The sequence below is a fragment of the Adelges cooleyi genome, unplaced genomic scaffold (genome assembly GCF_023614345.1).
Source record: "Adelges cooleyi isolate 19-005CV unplaced genomic scaffold, UGA_ACOO_1.1 ACOO_flye_CR_arks_rails_tigmint_CR_PRNA_108, whole genome shotgun sequence".
NCBI classification, from domain to species: Eukaryota; Metazoa; Arthropoda; class Insecta; order Hemiptera; family Adelgidae; genus Adelges; species Adelges cooleyi.
In genome coordinates this window covers 16,559,940-16,582,523 of record NW_026095761.1, presented here as the reverse complement: position 1 = coordinate 16,582,523, position 22,584 = coordinate 16,559,940, and the positions used below count along the sequence as shown (strand labels likewise).

Genomic DNA, 22,584 nt, shown 5'->3' with positions numbered 1-22,584 from the left:
CTTTCAACTCGTGTCTATGACCGACATGAATGCACCAATATTGTATACACGTGGCGCCGTGTTGAAGGGAAAAAATATTAATGTTATTATTTCATAAATTATTCCGTAGTATTTGAATACTAACAGGGTGATCAATTTAACGTAAGACACTCATTGTCTCGGTAAATAATTACAATTTTATGGTTTTTTTTTTTTTTTCGTGAAAACATTTTTATTTATGTTATAAAATTACCAAATATTTACCTTTTTTAGTATTTTCCAGAGCGCTATCAACTTTTGGAACTTAAATAGGAACGTACATATTTAATTACATTTTTTTAATTAAGATTAATTTGCCGAAAATGTTGACAGGTCGATAACCAATTTTGGATAATTATTTTTAAAGTTATTAGAGTTTCAAAGTTTAGGGTAGGAAAAAGGTAAGGTCATGCATAGACATACATTTACAATTACATTTTCAAGTGTATTCAATTGTGTTTCACATACAATATGAATGACATTGTTGGTGAGATGGCTTTTTACAATATAATGAAACAATAGACATGTATAATTTATGCTCTCACACAGGAAGGGTTGTTTCATCAGGTTTTAGAATGCTAGTTTCCTTACAAGTGCGATTCACACCGTCGCGTCGGCTATTACTCGTTAAGTGCTTACCAACAGTTTTGTAAGTAGTATATTAAGATACAATATAACTAAAAAGGTTTATAATACTCTTTAATAATGTTCATTTGATCATTATTAAAAGATACTTGGCTAGTAACTATCTATATATTTTTTGATTGGTAATAAATGCTTCGATCTTCAAATGCCGATAAGTGGCGACCGGACCGTCTGAATAAAACTATTATTATATCTATAATTTAATTTTGCTTATTCTCGGGGTTTGGGGGGGGGGGAGATTGTACTATATGATAATATTATATAATTATATGATGCTTCAAATTGTATTTACTGTAAAATCACCAGCAATGTATGGTAGCCCCGTCTCAGTGAAGTGAGCCAGTCCGTACTTAATTGGTAGCATGCACTATTTAATGTAATTGAAGAAATCGAGGATAATGGATATAATGACAATAAGGGTATCAAAGGGTTGTCCTGCAGGATCACGGGAGAGATTAAATCCGATTTGACGGCTTAGGCGACCACATAAGTCGAAGGCGGTCTTATACATCGAAGTCGATCCGGGCATACTCAAGATTAACTTAATACTAAGACATCCGGGTGTCGATAGTTTGTACGGACTCGCAAAAGACTATGGTGGTCTTATACATCGAAGTCGTCCAGGTATACTTAAGATTAACTTAATACTACGGACTAAGACATCCGGGTATCGACAGCTTGAACGGCCACTCATCAAGCTATAGAGGACTTATGCGTAAAAAAAGGGTACCAAGGAGGTTATCCAGCATGATAACGGGATAAATTATGGTAATATTATTTACAACAAAATCTTGTTAGTGTAACAATGTGATGTTATTTTTAAGGACATAGCTGAATTATACTGAAATATGCAGTATTCTTAATGTGTATTGTACCTACAGATTTGACCTACTATATTATGTGTAAATTTACTCAAAAAAATAAATGTTTTTTTCGCGGTTGTCCACAATAGTTTATAAGGAGAGAACTGAAAACAAAATAGCATCATCGTATATAGACCTAATCCACGCAGTTTTTGTCTTGATGGTGAGGTAACTCGGAACCCCAAGTATTGTTCAGATATTTTAGCGTAGGTACAGTTATTTTTCATTCCATGTGGAACTGAAGTATATTACCAAGAAATATATCGATTGACTAATTAAAAAATATATTTCCAATAACAACAATCTCTTTTTATAAATTTGTTTGGGGAATACATTATATCACCAAATCAAGCACTATAGAGGTTCATATGTTTATAGTTAAATATTATGTTGTAAATACTTTAATAGGCTATAATAGTCATTGCATTTCAGTCAATTTCTTACTGTGCAGGTTTATACCGAGTTATATAAAATTTTAGACAAGCGAGCACTACTTAGATTTAATAGAAAAAAGAATTAGCAAGACTGAAATATTACTTTTTTCAATTTAGCTGTCTAAACTAGAATTGACTATGCCATTTTAAATCATAACAATATGCTCAAGGAAAGTACATAATTGTTGACCATTTTCTTAGTAATCTGATTTTAAATCGCAATTTTTCCAAATTGTTACCCAGGTCAATTTAATAATAATATTTTGAAGAAGAAAATAATTACAATACCTTTAACTGTTTATTAAAAGGACACGTATTTTTAAACAAAGTTTAGTTGTCGGGTAAAAAATACAACAAAATAAAGTTCAATAATATTAATTATAATGATAATACACAATTATAATAATACAGTATAATTATAGTATAATACTAATTATTTATCTACTTCTAGTAAATAATTGTTAAAAAAAATCAATTGTATCATAATAAAATTTCATTAAAAAAAAAATATTATACCTCTAAATGATAATGTATACATATAAAATGTATTTTTTAATAAACTATAGATGAAGTCTTGATATGTAGTTGGTATGCTGTATGTATCACACAAAATAATTTTTTTGAGATTTTAAAAGGCTTGAACTAAAGATTGAATTTTTAAAAACTGAGTTAATTTAGTCAACAATAATGAAAATAAGTTAGGAAATAAAAAATATAATAAAAACAGTAATAACTAATTATTGATTATGTCACCAACACGAAATATACACACATATTTAAAATAGATCAACTCTTGGCTAACTATAACACAATATTCTGAAAAATTATACTTTACACACCAAATTAATGTGATGCAATAGAAATGCATTTTGGCTTAATTATTTTTCTAAGCCAGTCGTCAGATTATCATGGCTTGAAAAATTTCATATAAATCAAACATGACAGATAATTATTGCTAAAAACTAATAACCAACAATGTGATGAATAAAGTAATGAAATTAATTAAATTATCACTAAGGTAAAAATTCCATTTCTCTTTCGATTCCGACAAATTTCAATTGTTCAGTTGGTCCGTATCTAATAACCAAAAAAAAAACAATTTTAAGTATTATATATGTTATATTTTCAGTAGTGTAGTCATTATGGTATACACTGTGTGTACCCACCTCCCGCAATGCTGAGTGCATGCATACATAAGAAGTGAAAGGTGAATACACACAGAGTATAACTTTACAACTACGCCACTGAATATTTTCAATTTTTACCTATAATCAAAGAACAGTTCTTCACCGGGTTGTATGGCACGTTTTGCGAAGATACCAATACGATGGTCGCCATTTACCATCATAACTTTTGCATAACAATTTGGATTTATCGAATGATTAGCAAATCTTATTTTATTACCTTTCCGTGTAGCATCTACCACGTAATCTAAAAAAAAAAAGGTTGTTGTACAATTTGTGAGTGTGCAGGTGACATTAATGACTGCTAGTAATTATAGTATAGTAGAAACCATCTCATGATGGCAGCGTTAGGCCTTCATCGCCTGTTAATACACGGTGGTGAGTAATTACAGTTTAGCGGTAGAATGTCTGTGTATTTTGAAAAAGAAAGCATAGTAGGGTTTAGTGGGAACAGAGCAAATTGGTAGAAATAATTTTAAAGCCAATAAATAATGTTTATAATCATATTGATTCTTTGGGGTTTTCTTAGTAAAAATAAAATGTGATCCCAGATTCAGATTTTTTAATTTATTTATTTTTATTTTAATAGTAATAAATGTATTTTATTAACTTTTTAAGTTAATATAAATATATATATTTTTTTTTTTTGTATGGCGTAAATGTCCAGGAATAGGCTCGAAGGCCTAGTTTGGACGCATGCTTGGCAGAATGGGCTGATCACCCGTAGGTTTCTTCCAAGTTTTTGGTAGGGGGATGAACGGGGTTTGAACCGGCGACTATGTGCGCATTGGAACCACCGCCTTAGGTCACTCAGCCACTCTGTCCCAAGTTTTTATTATTTCTATGATTAAAAAATTATAAATATTCTAAAAAAATAACAGAAGAATATTTTTAAAAATCTGCAAAATTTCTATTATTTTCAAAAAATTCATCACCCTGTAAACATTTTTAATACATAGAAATTTTTAAAATCAATAAAAATCTTAGTAAATATAAACAAGTATTAATAACGTACAATTTTATAAGAATTGTTGTGTTTGTAATCATGTTTTTCGATTATTATAGGATTTTTTTTGGGGGGGGGGGATTTTTTTCATAAAAATGTTGACTTAAGATTTTTAAAATATTCGCAAATATAATAAAATCTAGTATGGCCCACTAGATCTACCTTAAGGCTATTTTTCAACCTTTAATTCTGAAATTACACTTAAAAAAGTGAAATAAAGAAAAAGTTTTTATATATTTTTTTTTTTTGTGAATCAGGGTTAATATTTTTTTAGTTTTCCATTATATATCGTTAATACTGTATGACTTCCACACAAATTTGGAAGTAATTCAATATTTTTTTTTAAAAAAGATAGTGTGCCGTAATTTTAAGTCGAAAAATGTGTAAATTTGTAGGATGTTTTTTCCGATTTTGAAGGAGAAGGAATACATTTATTAATTTTTGCCTTAAAAAATACTAATGGGTATGATTTCTGATTTTTAGATTTTCTTTATGAAGAAATTTAGTACAGTTCATAAAATTAACAAGAAACAATAAAGTTAAAAGAAAATTTTTTTTTTAAATAACGTAAAACCATTAATTTTTGAGCTAAGAATCAAAGCTAAAAAACACAAACATGATTTACTGAAAGAAAAAATTAGAACATTTGTATCCTTAGATGTCCTTTCTTACCATGATTTAAATTGAATAAGAAACTGCACATATATTTATCATAAACTTTTCCACGTCTATCTGCTTCGTCTTGAGTAATTATTTCTCCACAATATTCTGATATAAATTCATTTTTCTGAGCTGAATCCTTTAAAAATATACCCCATCCAGCGACATCAGAAGGAGCCATCAACAAGTGTTTACCTAGATTAATAAATACAAATTTAATCAGTTCATCAAAACACTTAGCAGTGCTTAGAAACAGTAACGTAGTCTTATAGTTATACGCTGTGAATGTAGACAAAATGATAAACTCATGCATTTTATCGACAGAAACATGGTTTTGGTTGAGTACGCATACATACAAAAGTAGCAGGCAAGTATACACAGCATATAACATACAATTAAAATGTACTTACGTAAGCCTCTTTGAACGCTGACATTTTTACATGTTATGTGGTCTATATCAAATTGATCGGCACCACAAGTGAGACATAAATCTGGATCACATTCACGGACAGCCAAATAACAAGGACATTGTTTTGTGTTACACTGGGCACGACAGCGACATCCAGGGAATCTATTCTGACCTATACGAATAATTTTAAATTAATACATTTCGGTAACTATATTAATACATCAAATAGTACTCTTGGTTTGGATATATACTTACAATCTGAACTACATTTACAAAATTTTTCACAGAAATTTTGTGCCAATACACAAGGACACGAAGAATCGCATCCTTGATTAGGTGGATGAGAACACGGAGTGTAGTTATAAAGGTGGTTAGACGCAGAATCTCGCTTTAATTGAACTTTACGACAATGCGTTTGCCACAAACGCAGTTTCTTCTTTTTTTTTCTAGGAGGTGTTAATTCACTAATTGCTTCTTCTACAGTAACATCATCATTTTCATTTTGAGCAAACTCGTACACTTGTTGACAAGTTTTTGTCAACATCATCTGAGCAATGGCACAATAATTATTTAGAAAAGTACGACGTAGTGCGCGAAATATCGATTGATCAGATCCAGTCCACACTTGCTTATCTTCGGTCCTCATCCGCGGCAATAAAGAGAAAGATGTTTTTGTTGAAAATGGATCTTCCATATCTACTTCACCATCTGTTGTAAAACAGTTTTTATACATTTCGAAAAATGTTTTATCGTTTGATATCAATTATTACCTTTACTGCTATCTCTACTGTCTTCGGAACTCGCATCATTACCCCAATCTGAACTGTCTTTCTTTGATAACTTAACAGAAATTGCAGGCTTATCACAAACTTCATTTTGCAGTGATATTTCTGGAACATTATTAGAGTTGGACGTAGGCACTGACCTTTGGACTTCCCTACAACTCTCCTCGTCTCTGTCGGCTTGTTTTTGTTTTTCTGCTTTGATTTCTGCAATAGCCGCTAATTTTTCTTTCATCCCGTCCTAATAGAAAATCCATGATTGATTTTTAAAATTTTTTTAAAAATATTTAATTTAATTTGATTTTTACTAGCAACATATAGCAATCAGGACTACAATGACTTGAAAATGGTTTCAGCAACGGCCCTTTCAATCCTATAGGTAAATTAGTTCCAGAATCATGCTCTTTAAGTTCTAAAATAAATAAATGAAATAAGAAATTAGGTATTCTTTATAACTTTTCTTATGATTTATTGTAAATGATTGAATTAAAAAGTAAATAATATATTTACTATGTAAAACGCAATCATATTTATAACAACGCCGACAAAAAAGATTAAAAAATGAATGTATAGTTTGTTCTTTTGGAACCGATTCTGCTGTTGGGCCATCTATATTTGGGGTGCATTGAGAAGGTTGAGCATTATTAGGATCAGTACATGAAGTCAATTCAACATATCTATAAAAACATGTTAATAAATATAATAATATCATCACAACATATTATTAATTTTAAACACCATACTTTTCTTTAAAATCTTCAGGAGACCCTTTATCAGGAAACGCAGCCGACATAGCTTCAAATATTGCCATACTTGGAAATGGTCGCTCTTCTTTTCCATTTTTAACAACAGGCTTTGGAGATTGAGATGCTTGATCTTTGTCTTCTTCTTGCTGAAATTATAAAAAGGTTTATAAATATTTAAATTAATAATTAATATGTTAACATAAAGCTACTAAATAAAATAAAATTTTTTACCTGAAATGGTATGAGTGCATGTACTAAATCAACAAAAACTTGGTCGTCGAGAAAATTTGATGCGTCATCGTCGTGGACTTTATTGTCATAATTTTTTAACAGTTCTTCAATAAACGAACCATCTTGATCTAATACCTCATCGCCCATGTATGGAATATTATGCAACACCGTCTCATCCTCGACCTATAAAACAAATTTTATAAAACTATATCTATACCCTATTCAGAATAAGAGCGGTCTGCGCGATGCAATGCTTCAGAACAAACCCACGCCCATGCGCAACCCGGACCGCTCTTATTTCAAATAGAGTATAAGTATGGTTTTTTTTTTTTTGAAAGGACATGAAACTATTTGCACTATAATTTCTTGAATTACTTACTATACAAGATCATCAATTTGTTTAACATCAACAGTTTATGTTACTCTTAGCGAAGTAAAATTGATTAATGTTAAAAAACGCTAATACAGGAAAAGCTATCTTTTCTAAAATCATTTAAGTTAAAGCAAATAATGTATTTTAATACATAAATTCAAGAATATCTGATTAACATTTCTGTGAATTGTACTATGAACTAAAATTTTGTAATTCCCTTACACCAAGTTCAATAATTATATTACCATAAAATTTGATTGAATTGGAGCCCAGATGTACATAGTTGGTATAGGTGCTACAGCATTGATTATTTTGATTGGTACACTCATACTGTCTTCACCGGCACCATCTATTTTAGACACTTCGGAACGCTTAGCTCTAGATACAGTTTCGGTATATGGTCGACATTCCCAAATAGCCTTTCTAGATTGTAAACGTTTGAGCTCGTTTGCTTTTTTATCTAAATAAGAATAATTTGTCATTCAAGTTAAAATATGTTCATTTTGTAAAATCACAATAACGTACCACATAATTTTTTCTGATTGTTAATACAAGCCAATATATTATCGTCGTCTTTTTTCGCTTTTTTAGCCTGTAGTAATCTAAAGTATTCAGCCTTAACTCGTTTTTTCCAGTCTGCATTATTTTTGGCTTTTTTTTCTGACATTATGGGTATATTTAACGAAATCAACTCGATGAGAGTACAAAGAGTGCAAACAGTCACACGTTGTTTGAAAATGTATTGTTCACTTTACTTGCATAGTAATTAGTTTACGACAAAAAATTTTAAAAATATGTCATCTTATTTATAAAACCATAATATTGTTTATTGCAAAATAACATTGTAATGTTATAACAACAAAATTTTTTGTTAAAAAGATTACGATATTGTGTAAACAAACTTTTTTTTAAAAAAACGTTTCTTCCGTTTTATAAAATTTGTACACCTATTATTACGTATAATATTTATCATACTTCCTGCTAAACGAATATCGTTCTTAACATCATATTCATTCCAACCGCGAAAATTCATAACCTAATTCTTGCTCGTAGTTTTCAGCTGATAAGTGATAACCGTATTAATGATATTGATAGGAAATGTTGGTCGTTTTTCTCAAGTTGAACTCTAACTTATGTCGACTATAAAAGAAAGAGTATAAGTAGGTAGTAATAGTATTACTAATTTACATTAATTTTAATTATACTTAATGCTACAATGTTCCTTACTCCTAAGTAACTTATCAAATTTCAACGCTATGCTACACTTCAGGTATATTTAAATTAAAGTTTCAGCGATTGATGACTAAAAATTGTTAGTAGCTGCTATGAAAATTAATATCCAATATCCTTAAGTGTTTTTACTGCATATAACGAGCCAAACAGCACTTAGGTGGGAGAATTTAAGACAATTTAATTTTTTAATTTATAGTTTGTAAAAAACAATTGCAAAATAGTATTAATGAACAAATTTTATTCAACACTAATTATAATTTAATTACAAATAAAAAGAAAAACTTATTATTGTTTAATTAACAACATTATTTCATCATAAAATATCGAAAAATGTAAAACATTTTTTAGTAAAAAAAAAAAAGAATAAAAAGCAAAATACTTTACTTATTAAAATAAATTATAAAAACTATATTATATACATTATTCAATAAAACAGTAATAATAATACAATTAATGTAATACACAATTAGTATTATTATTATTATTATTTTTTTTTATACATTAATATATATAAAAATACCCTATATAATTAAATTTTGTAATTTAAATAATAAATATTAATTTTATTGCATTATTATCCTTGATTAACATTACTGGTCATAAAGTTAAGCTTTTCCTTTTTTCTAAGATTGACATGCCATTCTTCTAAATTGATTGCCTGCAATTTCTTTATGGTTTTTCTAAAATAGCAATACCATATTACTCCATAAATTGTACACAAAAAAGTCTCTACATAGAATCCATCAACAGACATGCTACAAGTTCCACCAGACTTGTTACAAATCTACAACAAGAAAAAAAAACAGTCTTCTTTACATCTATTCTTTTTACGTCTACGGGGTCATGACTCACATTGGTATCATATTTATATAAACACTTATTGGCATTATCACTTGTGCATTGCTTGTAAGTAAATACATCAATCAACCATAAAGCACCAGTTTTGGTCCATGAAGTTCCTAAATTTCCAATGGTATTCAATAATGTCATATTCGTACCTCCAATTTTTGGATCGCTAACACGTGCGTAAAAAGCCATTGCATTTAAAGTCATAACACATACCACCAACTGACAAAAACATTTTTAAAAGTAAGATAAATTTACACATCAATCAAAATAATCATACCAGTTTAGTTTAATATAGCGTTTTTTTTTTTTTTTTTCATATGGCTAATGTCCAGGAGTAGGCCTAAAGGCAAAGTTCGTACGCCTGCTTGGCAGAATGGGCTTTGTTGAACCGTTGTTTTCTACCAAGTTTTTGTAGGGGGATGAGCGGGTTAGAATTGGTGACGATGCGCGCATTGGAACCGCCGCCTTAGCCCACTCCGTCCATCGCAAGTTAATAATTTTTAACGTAATATAAAATTAAGTTTTGCAACACCAGCCAAGCCTCATGCTAATTACATAAACACAGCTGCTATATAATGATGGCCTAAAATTTATAGAAAAATGAAAAAGGTGTTCCAAAGGTTTTGAAACATGTTTTCTTATTGTGATTTGTGAAATCAATTTAAATTTGGCTTACCCAAGTGCTTAAAGATAATAAAGAAACTTGGAGGGTTGTAGGTCAAAAAACAAAAAAAGTTTTATAACCAGGACCACCCTAACGTATAAACAATTAAAATATGATAAAAATTAAAAATGGATTTACCTCGTGTAAAAAATAAACAATGACTAAAGTAATTTTATAAATCAAAATGTAATTTGAATAATGCATCGTAAAGTACGGAGTAATGTAAATGATGCCCACGCTAGCTGCACCAACCAACAATCTAAATCAAATAACATATTAGTATAAACATTTTTTTATTTAAAATAATTTATTTACCGAAGTAGCATTGTATTTAGATAATTGTCCAACGGTCTAGAAGCTGAAGTAAACTTGGTTATAAGAAATGGTAAAATTATGCGAATAGGCATTAATAATAGCTCAATTGCTGCTATATCATCTTTAGAAACTCCTCCATCGATTAACTTCAAGTTAAATGCAGCATCAACAGAGCTAAAACTTACCTAAAACATTTATGTTACATTATTATAATTAGGTAGTTCTACAAAAAAAAAATCATACTTTTATTGTAATTAAAATAACAGCAAACAGTCTTATATTCGGTAATTTCATTATATTTAAAAGCAACTGGTACGTTTCCCCTATGTTGTAATACTGATTACAATTTAATATGTTCTTCCAATCTTTTTCACTTTTAAAAATAGCCACCAAAGAAGTGACTATTATAAACGCGCATCCCCAAAAGTAACAATATCCTTAAATAAAACAAAATTATAATAATAATAATAATAACAAACGTGTCACGTGTCTAAAAAATAATTACATCTATTGACTATTTTAACATTAGACATGGTTTTATAATTAAGTTACCCTGCAACGTAATTATGCCTCCTGGCTGTGGAGTCAAACGTAACCATTTGTTGCAAAACTTCTCGGACTCCAACATAATTAGCAAGACGTAACCCATAAATATGCCGAATGCTTGGCCCGCACCATTACACATTGAAGCATATCCAATATTTTCTCTAAATTAGAAAAGTGAGCAAATGTATTAAAAAGTATATTTATGAAGCTCAATGATATTGTAAACGGACTTTCTTAACATTGACAACGCCCATCCATCGACCACAATGTCCTGAGTAGCTGCAAGAAAATTTAAACAAAAAACCATAGCAGCTAACATGAATATTTCTGGTTTGTTTGTATTGACCACCCATTGGTTGATATTGAAGCCCAAAGCGATAAGTGAAACACCTAGGTATAATAATACATTTGTAAAAATTACATCGACTACATAATTATATGGTACACACAATTGGCAAATGCAATTTAAAAATAAGGTATATTATGTAGTTGCAGATTGATAAATAAACAACCACAATATGCTCACCTAATAAATATTGTATGGGAATTAGCCATGATTTTCGCCGACCTAATTTAGGTAAAAAAATCGAATCGATTATTGGTGCCCACAACAGTTTCATGCTGTATGGCCAAACTACGACGCTGAATTTAGCCTGCAAAATGAAACGATTAAAAAATGTATAATACAATAATATGTAAGTAAACCATTGTGTTTCTTTTTCAACTCACTTGATCGGTAAAGGATAAAGAGTGCGAGTTTTGTAATAGTATTGGTATGGCCAACGAGAAACCCATGGGAACTCCTTGCAAAGTGTACAACAACAACAATATTGCAATATTTAACTTGTCTTTTCTCATCCTCGGTTTGACTGAGAAGTTGTTTTTTGTGCTAATCGATTCGTCAATACAACTCACGGACTCTTCCATAGTTTGGTTTATTATTTATAGAATACTTGTTTAAAATAATAATTTTAATTCGAGTAAGTTAAAGGTAGCTGGATGGCAGCAACTGGACGGAAGTAGAAACGTTAGAAATAAACCCATAAAACAATGTAAGTGACATTCTGATCTCTACAAACAAAAGCCTAGTGGCAAAAAAACCTACAACTATTTTTTAACGCGCTATGAAAATAAATAAATGCAAGTTAATCGTTTTCACAACCTACGACGACGGTGAAATCGTCAATTTAGCGGACGAGTTGATGTCTTTAAAAACATTTTTATTGTGAGAATTCAGTAAAAAAATGTATTAATTATATCTGCGGAGACAGCCAGGCGGTTTGGTGTTTTAATTGTCTGAAACACGAGAACATCGTAATTAAATTGCACAGCGTTCGCAATAGTTTAAACGATGATACAGTTCGATTAAAAATCAGCGTAGTAGTGTTTTAGGGTTACGCACGGTTTGTGAAACAAAAAAAAAATCGGTGTTCGAAGAACAAAAAAAAATTATTACTTCCACATACACTGTGAAATTCTGCTCTGCATCGGATAGTTTGTCATTAGACAAATACTCTCTGCTACGAACTAAGCCAAATGCTATACAAAATTATCATCTAGAAATGCATAAATGAAGCGATTGCAAGCCTGTAAGTGTCAATCCAATAATCAGACTAATCGTCGATTTTAAACGGTCATTACAGAGAAAAATCCAATTCAATAATTGCACACAACTGATTAAAATATATTGTGTACTAGCCACAGAAATCTATCATACAGGGTGCCTCGTAACACGCAATCCAATAAATATGACAAGTGTCTATAACGAAAATGTTTTCCCGAATCAAGAAAAATCGACAACTTGTCTGTCGTTTTTTCCAAATTTCGCCATCAGCAAGTATACTTACAAACAACTCAATCTCAAACATAATCGTAAATTTAACCTCACACTCTATAGGCCGAACCCTCGACTCCTTTCGACAGATTTATAAATTTCAACTCCATAACAACCAGGAAAATACTAATAATTGAATTATTTTTTGGCAACATGTTATGGTAAGTAGAGATCGGACTTTTCGGCTATGCAGTCAGTATGGGCTGAAATTCGATACGAAATAATAATTCAAATATGTTTTTAGGTCATGAACTTTTGCGATACGCTTTGATTTAAGATGTGTAGTTCTATTTAAGATAACATTCAAAAGTTCGATCAAAAGCTGAAATTAGGGAAACACGCCGTAAACATTTTTTTATCTCGAGGACTAATATACCTATGGCGGGTGTACCTATACCTATCTACCATGTGATCAAACTTCAAAGCACTGAACTCAATATATGGAACGCATATTCAGATCGAAAAATGTCCCCACCTGGGAGGCAACCATTTTGTGTACAATTTCATAAAAAGTAAAAATGATACGTCATTTTTCCATGATATGTATTAAAATGTTAGGTTAAGTGATGATAACACCGTCATGTATATATGATAAATCATAGAAAAAACAATAAATATCATGGATAAAACAATAAAAGTGCACAAATTGGTAGCTTCCTACCAGGGGACATTTTCATAAGCATTCGACTATAGGCAATACGCGTTTCATATATACGACACCGCAACTACCGACCGCCGTCCATTGGTCATCGGCCGGGCAACATTTTGCCTGCATCCCCACATGATTAATAAAACTATGAATTGTCATGTGAAAATACAACCACCAATGTATACAATGTAATTTATTTAATGACATCTAAGCTTCGAAGTCAAAACTGATTATGTTGATAAGTATTGGTTTGTCCGGCGATAATCAATAATAAAAGATAAATCAAAATGTTAATTATTATTAATAGTGTTATGCAACTCAATAATAGATACTTTAGTAATGGGATACTTTAGACGTTAAATTAGTCATGAAAATAATTATCTGACAATCGATTTTAATGTTTTTCAAACTGAATTGGTGTTATCGACTTGTGAAAATCACCGATTAGTTATTTGTTCAATCATATATTTTGAGTTATCAGTATTTTGGTCAGTAGCATCAAATCAAATATTGTGCATACGACTAGTCTGAGAGGAGTGTTATTTACGTGTCTTTAAATTAAAATAATGTTCAAAAACGGAAGTCTAATAGTCTATCCTGACACTCTTGTGAGTTCCATTGTGAAGCTAAGTACTTAAAATAAAGGCATGGAGTTGTGAGGAATAGATATTGTGATATACTAAGAAATGTGATTTGCAGTTGGCAGACCGCATTTGTACGAGACAAGGCAAGAAAATAAAGAAATACAATTTAAATTATTTAAAATTTAGTTACCGATATAATTTGTTTAGCCATAATTACATTAATACATGCGTTTGTTTTAGTCACGAATACAATTTAGTAAAATATTCTAGAAATAGAAACCTTGACGCAGTACAAGTGGGGATACAAAACTGGCTTAATGCGCAATAATATTGTTATGAAGTTAAACATTAATTATACAAGAGTATCTTATTTCAAATCATCAGCGTGTGCACAGGATATGCAGAGTATCATCAACCTGGGTCAAATAGAAGATTTTGGGTGATTTGGAACACTGTATATTGGTACCTAGTTGTTTTAATAATTTGTTATTATTTTTGTGAAACAAATTTACAAACTTAAAACAAAATAAGTTATGAGCTAAGTAAGTAATAACACAAATATTATAAACCTTCATATTTATTATGTGTATACTTTAAATAGAATAATAATATAAAAAGATAAACTAACATATACTAGCTTGTACGCAAGAGCGAAGTAAAAAGTAGGACTAAAACCAGTATGACTACATAAAGGAAAAAAAAAGTCTTTATTGTTGAACAAATAAAACATCTAGGCATTGTTGTTAATTAATACAAATAAATAGCTAAAACGTATATAACTTATATACAAATTAATAATAATAAATTTAATATATTTTATCGAATTTAAAAACAATATTTTTTCAAAATACTGTTATCATTGATATCTCATCACCACGATTTATTGAACGATAATTATTTTCTTCTATCTTGGCAGACTGACTACCACTTTTTGCAGCACATTAAAACTACTATAGCCACCCCCTGGTATACTCGGTAGTCAGTTCAGCCATTTACGGCCTTACGTACCAAAACTTTGACAAGCCCATAAAAATCAAGGGTAGGGCAGATGCCCCCGTCTGCCCCCCCCCCAGATGACGCCATGCCTAGTCATAGAGGCCGCCTAATGAAAGCGTCTGATAAATGTCTAATAAAAACGTACGTTAACTTCGCCTTATCGATCTACTCGCCAACTTTTTTCTCAAAAATTACATAGCATATTAAAAACGTTTTTTTTTTAGGAAAAAACTATAAAACATTTTTTTTAAATAACGGCAATTTAAAACGCAATTTCCTGTTTGTAGCTATGTATTTGAGCTTTGATATTAATAAAAAAAAAAAGGAACAAAATGATTTCCTACTTGTTAATTCTATACCGTTCCTACAATCCGGGACGGTATAGAATTACGGTACACCGTACAATAAAAAACAATATTCTTTTTATTTTATTATATGTATTTGTAAAAAAATTAATAAATCGTATTTACGTTGCATCGCGGATTACCAAAATATTAGAAATACTATGTTGATTCCAACAAAGTTTCTCTTGATACACATAAAATGTCGAGGAGAGAATGTACTACAAAGTACTAATACTATATTAATTTGTAAATTAAATTTGCAATATTTTTTTTAAATAACGTAAAAATAAATATAGAACATTTATTTTAAATCACATATTCAAAAAACAAAAATCTGTAATAATCATTTAGCATTGACTGAGTATTAAAAACATTTTAAAACTTACCATCTTCAAAATGAAATCTTTAACAATTTATTAGATGTATACTAATAAAACTGTTACACGAGATATCTATGGAAAACATTTTCTGGACTATGTACTTTTTCAAAATATTAACTCTGTATCCTAAATTCCTAACCGTTCTGCTAAACAAATATTATTTATATAATATATTTATTCGACTACTCGTGATAATAAGTAATATCGAATCACAATTGATAACGTATCACGATTGTCAAAATATAACGTTTTGCCGGATCGCGCATGTTTTTTAACTAATAACCTCAAATTATTATGTCTATATTCGCCATAGATATATATAATAAACCAGATTGCTAACTGTACATGCCACCAATAGAGAAGATTGAAGCAGCCACTTTCCGCCATCTTGATGGGAATTAGAACCTTATCACGCGAGAATTATATATGTTTATCACAATCACATTTATATACAATATTGATATAATAATATATACAGTTATATATTATATGCATTGATAACACACATAAATCCCACCAGAATGGCGGACCGTCGGCTTCAATTCTTATCGCTAGTTAGCAATCTAGTTTATTATATATTATATCTGTGATATTCGCAAAATTGCAAACGTTCACAACTTCATTTAATCATACCAGCAGTTGCCTGTCGTTGGCGCCTTGCAAGACGCAAGCTGCACTAGACCACAAGCCACAGATGACGAAAATACCAAAAACCGAAATGGCAAATGGTTTTCTTATATTATTTTATAGATTATATTAATATATTAGCTTCGATGCAAAGCTGAAAAGCTGTTTTTACAGTGAAGTTTTAAGTTTTAATATTTTTTTTTGGACCCACAATACATTTAAAGCTGCTGAATAGATTTCTTCATGTAGTGAATCTATACATAAAAAATGGTTTGAACTTAGACTGAAAGTAGCTGTAGAATGGGGCTATAACATAAAATTTTCTAAAAAATCTTTAGTCAAACTTTTTTTTATAACATCGGTAGTGCGGTCTCTTGTTACACTTAAATTAAGTGTAACTTAGCGACCGAAGGAAGGTTAAAGAAAACCCCCCCAAAAAAAGGGGAATTACACTTTGATTGTAGTAAATTTCTAAGTTGCTGTGAGAGTGAATCAACATCTCTATTTTATGATACTATAATGTATCCGTTATGTCAAATTTGGACTTAAGAACCTAATTTACTTTAGTTATTGTGGTTACCTGAAAAGGAAGTTCAAAAGTAGGTTATTTGGATACCTCCCCAAGAAGAAGGACATCGACCTTCCAAAGCATGACATTTAGGAGTTCGATTTGAGGCGCATTACCTTACAGGAAGTGTTTAGGCAGGCCCCGTGGTTCCTTTTGTGTAGTACAGACAAACAATCAATCATACTCGTATCTACCCTAATACTAAAATTATAATTTTAAACATTTATGCCTTTATGTTTTTATAAATGTTTTAATATTTCACCTTCTGTTGATTCGCATCGAAACACTTATTTAAAAGTAATTTTATCACTTACAGTTACAATAATTCCTGAAAATCTATTATTTCATTTTTTACGTACTCCACCTCACTATTCCCCCCCCCACTATGTTTTTTTTACCTATATAGAATTATAGAAAATAAAATCTGTGTTTACTAAGCAGCCAATACGTTTATTCTAAAGATATCCCTTGAGGATATTGCATGCGGTTTTTTTTTTTTAGTTTTAATCCAAAAAGCCAGACAACATGTTGAATTAAAATTGTCCAATTCTGTCAAACATACGGACTCTTTGGCAACTAATAGGTTATGTTGAAACAGATTTTTGATATTTTGCTTTATTATGTAAAAAATTGAGTTTTTATAGTAAAAAAATAAAAAATTGCGAATTTAATTTATTTAATTACAAGAGACTGACATTTTTTTAAAATGAAAATCGGCTTCTACATAAGATACTAAATTAGCCAAAGAACTCGAATCTCTTTACATAATTGAAATTAGACCACCCTATGAAGTCGAAATTTTGTCTGGCTTTTTGGTCTAAAATAAACCAAAATTAATTTTTCTCGTAGAAAAAATGTTTAATTTCTGACAAAAAAATGGCAATTAATAAGTATACACTATAGTTCACTCTAAATTAAGCTGTTGTAAAAAATTTCCAATACTTTACTCCTAAAAAATGGGTGGAGTGGCGTGGCGTCCCCGAAAACAAAAAACTATCTACATTCAAGATATCAAGAAGTGTTGGGTGAAACAATGCACGAATAAAGTTTTTAAGCATTAGATCTACAATTAATGCTTTATAAAATTTGATACTAGTTTTCTCAATAAATGTGTAGTTTTATAAATATTTCTTCCTAAGTTTGTAGTATCAATACAAATGCCTTATTTAATCACATTGACATATTACCTAGTTCATTATAGACTATAGTTAAATTGTTTACATATATTTAAACAATTTATAATTGAAAAAAAATCAGCTGATCACTAATTTCAACTTGGAGGTTATTAACCATTATTTATTGTAAACTGTTTTTCATTATCACCTATTTTATGTTACGATTTTTACAGGTTACATCCCGAAGTCTATATTTATGGGTAGATTTGAATGCGGGGTAAATGCTACATTTGAATAATGCTGATAACATTCATTTCACTGTGCTTGTGGTGTGTTATCAGCGGATTCTGACCGATCATGTGATAAACAAATAGGTATCAAAATTAATTATTCGCAACTCAAGTTTTATCCTTGAAACTTCGTTAATCTTAAGTACAAAAATAATGTATTCAAATCCATTTTTTTTCTATTAAAGTAACCTGACGTTGATTAATAATTTTTTGTAAATATTTTATCTGCTATAATACTAAATATTAACAATTATGAAGTGGGCTGGATTTGAATATTCCACCGAGTAGAATATTCATAGTTCTATAATATTTACTTTAAATACAGAAAAATAGTTTATATAAAATTAACAAATTATATCATATATATTCTAATATATTGATAAGATACATTCAAATCTGCCCCTTTAGATTTAAATGTAACAGGGTTAGATTAGAATAAAAAAAAAAAGATTTACTTAAAAATGTATAGTTTATAAATTACATAAAAACCCATTAAACAGGTTGGATTTGAGCATTTAAAAAAAGGGATGTTTAAACAAATTATTTTATAAAAGCTTTCTACTACAACTAGATAAATTCAGTCATAAGAAAAAATATACAGAATAATCAATCACAATTGAAAATAATTCAAATATTATTATCATTCAACATTTTATCAAACAACGAAGTAATATATTTATAATAAATATTTAATAATATATAACATATATTTTACAGAACGAAACAGAATAATACAAATATTTTACAAACAAATTAATATTAAATCAGTAATCCAAGTAGAAAATAATATTTTTATTTTACTAAAAACATTTTTATTTAAAAAATGCTCGATATTCTTTTGAACATAATATATAAACAAAATTTTATGTTTTTTTTTCGGTTAAAATTAAAAAAATGTATTACCTAAATTATATATTATAATAAATGTTAATTTAGTAAAATAAAATGATGTCAATTAAAATTGATCATGGCCTTCTATAAATATAAATAATAATACTATACAAATCAAATTTTACTAGGAAACACGGTTTTGTAAGTAAGCCAACTTTTTTAATAGGACATAATTCAAATTCTGGCGTTTTTCTTTTTCTAGTATCAGTCTTTTTTCATAAAGTGCCAACAAATCACATTCTTTTTTAGCCGCCAAAAGTATACTATGTTTAGACGGGATACGTCGATTGCACTCCAGGTAGCTACACAACTTACTAAGTTCGGAAAACAGATTAGCTATAAGTTCTCGGCACATTCGTTCCTTGGCATTGTGCTCGGACCTATTGTTGGGCGATCGATATCTTTTTGAGTCGTTTTGTGGAAATTTTGTAGCAGACTGTGAACCATGAAGTGAAATCAATGTTTCTTTGAGGCAATCAGTCACTGATTCAATATCCACAATTCCATCCGATTCGTACATGTCTTGTTGGGAAAAACATATTAAATTAAATGTGCAATTACATATTAATTATAAAATAAGTTTAATTAACAATTAAATATAAAAACTCACATTGATTGTTTAAAGAATCATTAGATTTACAGCTGTCTGACTTATATTTGTGACCTTGTTCCGCAGCGATTAAACGTATCGATCTTCTAGTTAAAGAATTGTTTGAACTACTATGAACTTTGCTGGATAAGTCAGTTTTATTATTACATTTTATCTCAGACAAATCTGATATACTACTACAGCTACTATCGATACATTCCACTTTAATGGTGGTTGTTTCTTCTTTAATTTCTTTTTTTATTTCTTTAGGATAACTCAAATCTAATTGCTCTAAGTCTTTTGCGTCTATTTTTATGTTTGGTGCTATAACTGTGTCATTGATTTCTGTTAAAACTTGTAGCAGTTTTTGCTTGTGTCGTAAGATGTTTAGTTTCATTTGCCTTTTGGTATACTTGCATGTTAACGGAGACATATTAACTGGGGCTGAAAAAAAAATCTGATATATCATGTATATTCAATACAATAATACAATACATCAATCAATTAATATTGTATATTATCATTGTGATTATAAGAATGTTTAAGTATCAATGACAAGATAGCTTGGACATTTACATATAAAATAATAACAACACCACAGTCAGTAAGATATGGATTTTAGTTTAATAATTAATGTAAATTAATCTTTAGAACAATTTAGGAAGACTACAGTGTCATATGTGAGATTTGTAAACAATACAAGATAAAACTATGATCTAAAATGCAAAAGAAATAATAATAATAATAAACATTTGATTAAACTTTTCATTGCACCTCACTTGTCGTCAACACTACAGTAGTGCCTATATTATTTTTTACAAAATATAATATATATAATGTAAAATGGGGGGCCCCACTGGACAAGTTCGTATGGGGGCTCATGGCCCAATATGCCTATACGGCAGCAATCATTTTCTTTGTTCAAACAATAGGGCTATACTTGAAAATTAAGTTTAAGACATATACAACACTCAAATCTTGTAATCTGCCAACTGCACCATTTTCTTTCATGTCAAATTCTTAGTTTAATTCATATAATATATTAATGATTGTTAAGTGTTTTTAGTACTTTTCTTTGGTTCAATTAATACAGTTTAAATGATGGACAACTGAATTATTCTAACGAGAATATTTTACATAATATTACTAAAGGAAAGTTGATTGTTTCAAAGTTTTCATTTAATGTCTTTTAATTAACACACTGTAGTATGCAATATAAAATAAATATATTACAACAGCAAAATTATAATAAAATAAGTCAAAATACACTTTTTTAATCTGATGCAATCTAGGTAGTTTTATTTTAAATTAAAAATTTTTAAAAATGAAATTTAATCCTATTGGATCACCCTAAGAATTTTACTAAAAAATATACCTATTTAATTGTACACAAAAATTAGTCAAAAGTGCATAATATATTTATAAATAATCTAATTAAATAGTAAAGCGAAAAACCTACATACATCAAATCCATCATTTTTATGCCAGAGATAAGATTTGTAAAAAAAAAATTATTTTACCTAAAATGAAAATAATACTGGCCAGTATTATTTCATTAGAACAATGGCTAAAAATGATATCACATAAATTACTGAAAAAAATTATTGTTTTGGAGAATAATTAATAAAAAATAATTATGAAGTGTCAAACAATCGGTTTCTGTAAGTAATTAAATTAATAACTAAAAAAGAACTGTGTGGTAATTGCACTTCTTACGACGGTCGCGTGGTATGATATCACTTATTAGACCGTCTCGGGTGCAACGTGGTAAGCTGATGATCATAGAATGTAATCAAAATCCGCTCCGGTACAATAAAATCAGATTGCTGTATTCTTATTGTTGCCCAACGGTTATAAAATATAAATAAATTATAAAAATGTTATTATTTCTACAACAATTCTATATAGTTGTCATCCGAAACTATCGGTTGGCGACAACACGCTGCGACACTAGTACGACAGTGTCGTGCTCGTCTCCGTATCGCCCATACTCATTACTCACCGTTAATATATTATTTAGATGGTAAAACCAAAAATAATAGTAATAAATAATTAATAATCACAATACAAACAACGTAGCGTTCTTACCGAAGCTGTTAGCCAATAACTTTGTAGAACGGAAACTTGGCGTAGCGCATTTGGAGGAACCATTCAAATTATGAACGAGTGCTTGCACGCGTGTATGTCGACGGCCACCAGCTGCTGCTACAGTGTCAAAACCATTGTTGTTATTACTATATATATTCCCATTATTGTTTACACGTTTGGCGGTCAAAACCTCCACGGCATATATTATTATCAACGGGCGCATGCCGCGTGGTAAAGAATATCACGAAACGACCACTGTTGGTCACACTGCAAACGATAGGTTTCCGGAGTCTTGGACTGGAGAGTCATGAGACGGGAGGTATGAGTTATAATGTTCACTGTTTTCTATTCTTAAATTCCAATTTCCAAAGCATATATAACGTTGATAAGTCATGTGCTTTTTAAAATTCAAAAAGTCTTGCATAGTAGCAGGTGTAGGGCTTAGCCCCCAAGGCTCCTTTCAAAGTTCTTTTAAGCCCTCCTTATCCCACCGAGAAAATATGTTTTTATTTTTATAAGCATAATTTGTATTACTAACTACTTACTTTCCATTCATTTTTAAAAGTATAAATTTAGTATATAAAATAAATAAATAAAACTTTTTTAAATGTATGATTTTTCTAAAAAATAGTAATAGTGAACTAAAAAGTAAAAAAAAAATTTACTACAAG

General features: G+C 29.7%; 3 protein-coding genes across 9 annotated transcripts; all 3 read right to left on the bottom strand.

The window, feature by feature from the left end:
* Positions 1-2,499: 2,499 nt before the first annotated feature.
* LOC126846688 (histone-lysine N-methyltransferase E(z)) lies at positions 2,500-8,264 on the bottom strand. Of its 2 annotated transcripts, none has more exons than XM_050586434.1 (12): positions 7,877-8,264; positions 7,597-7,811; positions 6,979-7,161; positions 6,745-6,893; positions 6,512-6,678; positions 6,310-6,413; positions 5,990-6,242; positions 5,475-5,915; positions 5,221-5,391; positions 4,823-5,005; positions 3,226-3,391; positions 2,500-3,037 (listed from the first exon to the last, which is right to left on the bottom strand). In XM_050586434.1, exons 1-12 carry the CDS (start codon positions 8,016-8,018, stop codon positions 2,974-2,976), a joined length of 2,238 nt encoding a protein of 745 aa, XP_050442391.1. In that variant the 5' UTR covers positions 8,019-8,264; the 3' UTR covers positions 2,500-2,973. The 2 variants fall into 2 exon arrangements, with proteins under 2 accessions (XP_050442391.1, XP_050442383.1); XM_050586426.1 differs by having other exon boundaries at positions 2,501-3,037; positions 5,475-5,927.
* Positions 8,265-9,108: 844 nt separating this feature from the next.
* On the bottom strand, positions 9,109-15,935 carry LOC126846760 (acetyl-coenzyme A transporter 1-like). Of its 4 annotated transcripts, none has more exons than XM_050586573.1 (10): positions 15,752-15,935; positions 11,688-11,910; positions 11,485-11,611; positions 11,189-11,348; positions 10,965-11,119; positions 10,656-10,849; positions 10,413-10,597; positions 10,236-10,356; positions 9,437-9,652; positions 9,109-9,368 (listed from the first exon to the last, which is right to left on the bottom strand). In XM_050586573.1, exons 2-10 carry the CDS (start codon positions 11,883-11,885, stop codon positions 9,159-9,161), a joined length of 1,566 nt encoding a protein of 521 aa, XP_050442530.1. In that variant the 5' UTR covers positions 11,886-11,910; positions 15,752-15,935; the 3' UTR covers positions 9,109-9,158. The 4 variants fall into 4 exon arrangements, with proteins under 4 accessions (XP_050442530.1, XP_050442515.1, XP_050442522.1 ...); XM_050586558.1 differs by having other exon boundaries at positions 11,688-12,254; positions 15,752-15,934; XM_050586565.1 differs by having other exon boundaries at positions 11,688-11,967; positions 15,752-15,934.
* Positions 15,936-19,169: 3,234 nt separating this feature from the next.
* Positions 19,170-22,110, bottom strand: LOC126846816 (uncharacterized). 3 transcript variants are annotated; one of them, XM_050586636.1, is made up of 3 exons: positions 21,828-21,921; positions 19,847-20,269; positions 19,170-19,758 (listed from the first exon to the last, which is right to left on the bottom strand). In XM_050586636.1, exons 2-3 carry the CDS (start codon positions 20,256-20,258, stop codon positions 19,361-19,363), a joined length of 810 nt encoding a protein of 269 aa, XP_050442593.1. In that variant the 5' UTR covers positions 20,259-20,269; positions 21,828-21,921; the 3' UTR covers positions 19,170-19,360. The 3 variants fall into 3 exon arrangements, with proteins under 3 accessions (XP_050442593.1, XP_050442585.1, XP_050442575.1); XM_050586628.1 differs by lacking the exon at positions 21,828-21,921 and adding an exon at positions 21,346-21,650; XM_050586618.1 differs by having other exon boundaries at positions 19,172-19,758; positions 21,914-22,110.
* Positions 22,111-22,584: the final 474 nt, after the last annotated feature.